The sequence below is a fragment of the Salmo trutta genome, chromosome 8 (assembly GCF_901001165.1).
Source record: "Salmo trutta chromosome 8, fSalTru1.1, whole genome shotgun sequence".
NCBI lineage: Eukaryota > Metazoa > Chordata > Actinopteri > Salmoniformes > Salmonidae > Salmo > Salmo trutta.
Window position 1 is genome coordinate 24909789 of NC_042964.1, and position 2414 is coordinate 24912202.

General features: G+C 40.2%; 1 protein-coding gene across 1 annotated transcript in view; it reads right to left on the reverse strand.

Annotated features, from left to right (window-relative positions):
- LOC115198581 (trithorax group protein osa) overlaps positions 1-764 on the reverse strand; it is a 95648-nt gene extending 94884 nt beyond the window's left edge. Inside the window, exon 1 of the mRNA XM_029760628.1 lies at positions 366-764. Within this exon, the coding sequence (XP_029616488.1) occupies positions 366-416 (51 nt within the window). The 5' untranslated portion in view covers positions 417-764. The remainder of the gene's footprint in view (positions 1-365) is intronic.
- Between the last annotated feature and the right edge of the window lie 1650 nt (positions 765-2414).

Consider the following 2414-nt stretch of genomic DNA (forward strand, 5'->3'; position numbering starts at 1 on the left):
ATTTGACTTCCCGGTCGGGACGCATATTCAGCATGTCACAAAACACACACAGAGACAGAGAGAGGAAATCAGTCTCTTTAACTTACAAATGCCATCACTGAAGAGCCTAAACACATAATGAAATAGCAAGATAAGGAAACACACACACACACACACACAGACACACTGTAGTCTCACTACAATAAAGGAATTTAGCCATCAAGTGTAGTGTCCCATCCATATCCCTAACCACTTTGTCTCACTCACGCACCCTGGCAGCACGTTACGCACACATCAACTCTCCATTGCCTCTCACACCCTCGACCCAGCTTCAAACGAGCGCTCGGGATCATCAGAACGACAGAACGAAAAGGTAGTTAACTTACTATGGGCTCCATGCGAGGTGTGTCGACTTGCCGCGGAGACACCAATAGCATCTTGGAGATAAAGTGGAAGGCGGCGACGCATCCGTTAAATCCACTTTGCTGTCCCGGTCTGTTAGTCCCCTCACAACAACAACAAAAATGAATATATAAAACCAACAAGGTCGTTGAAAAAAACCCAGAAAGGTTTAAAAACAACCTTTGAGGAGAAATAACGAAGTCTCTCCCACAGTCGTCTTTGTCTGATAAATTGGTGTCGAGCACTGAAGACAACCGTTATGAATTTAAAGGGCTACTACAGCCAAAATAGATCTAATAGTATATTCCCTTCAAGTAGAAGAACAAGTTCATCCTTTCTATTGCAGTATTCGTCGTAATGATACAACGTCTAGTATCAATCTAGTGTCGGGTCAGGCACTTACTCGCCAGAGCTGCTGGCTTCCTGGCTGGGGGGGGGGGGGGGGGGGCTCGGTGATAGGTTGATATGGAGGCCTACGTCGAAGAGAGGGAGGAGACGAAGTTGTTCCATTCGCCTCTCGGCACTTAAAGGGGACATTCCCACTTACTGGGATCGTCTGAGAGGGCAATCTCGTGTGCGTGTGTGTGTGTGTGCGCGCGCGCGTGTGTGTGTGTGTGTGCGTACCCCTAGGGAAGGTTTCTCAGATGAGCGATAAAGAGTGACACAAATATCTGCAACACAAAGAGGCTGAGGGAAACCAGTGGTCACGGTGTTAAACAGTCTGCTGAACACACACACACACACACATCAGCGTGCGATGATTGTGATTACGCTCATTTACTTATCAGTTTATTATGTGTTATAATACAACACGATTAGCTATGTAATATAGGTGTAATACACCACTTATATTTGTGAAACGCTTTATAGGCAACTACTATCAGCTTCATTACACTGTTAAAATATCTTTGTAATACCGTTTTAATAACTAAAATCAATGAGTACATTTAAAAATATATATAATATTTCCACTACGAATAATTCCTCACACTAAACCATTTAAAAAAAAAGTAAAAAATATAATATATATATATATATATATATATATATGCGTACAAGATGACTGGTATATGCATTTAAGATATAAAAAACATACAATACCCATGTGTGGATGATAGATGTGGGGTAAGCTGATCCTAGATCTGTTCCTATAGGTAATTGCCATGTTACACACGTATAGACTCTATTCACTTATGTGCAGTCAGTCAGTCAGTCATTATATTGATTTCATAAGGATAGAACCATGTGCAGATGAAAGATGTCAAGTAAAATGATCCTAGATCTGTACCTACAGGGGTAACATCTACCCTCCCTTATTAATTGCCATGTTCCACACGTATAGACTCTCTTCCTATGTGCAGCCAGTCAATCAGTTGACCTTGAGAGAAGGACCTTACAGTGTCAGCTTTTAACCAGGGTCAATGGAGACGTGTGTGGGTCTGTGTGTGTGTGCATGTGTGTGTGCAGGGTTGGATAGGTTACTTTCTAAATGTAAATCCGGTAACGTCACTAGTTACCTGTCCAAAATTGTATACAGTAACGTAACTTTTGGAATTACCCAAACTCGGTAATGTAATCGGATTACTTTTAGATTACTTTCCCCTTAAGAGGCATTAGAAGAAGACAACAATGTATGTTACCAATTGAACAACATCTATTGCAGGATAAAGCAATGTTAAAGTTTACATAGCTGGCCATATATGGATGTTACACTTTACTTTATGGGTTTGTTATGTAGGCTTCTTCTAACCCATCGCTTTCTACTACAGATAATAATATATACGATTAAATGATATCTTTACATTAAAAACCAAAGTCTATCAGAATTCCAGTCGTTCCAATAAATCAGAAAGAATCAGTATGTGAAATTACTACAGATAAAGCGTTAAAATCATAATTATATGTTGACCATGATACACACCCCCCACCTTTTTGTCTGTAGTACCTTTTTGTTGGTGACACTTTGAGATATTGAGAATATGCAGCAAATCCACAGATGAAACAACAACAAAATGGTTTTGGTAAAAAGCTGA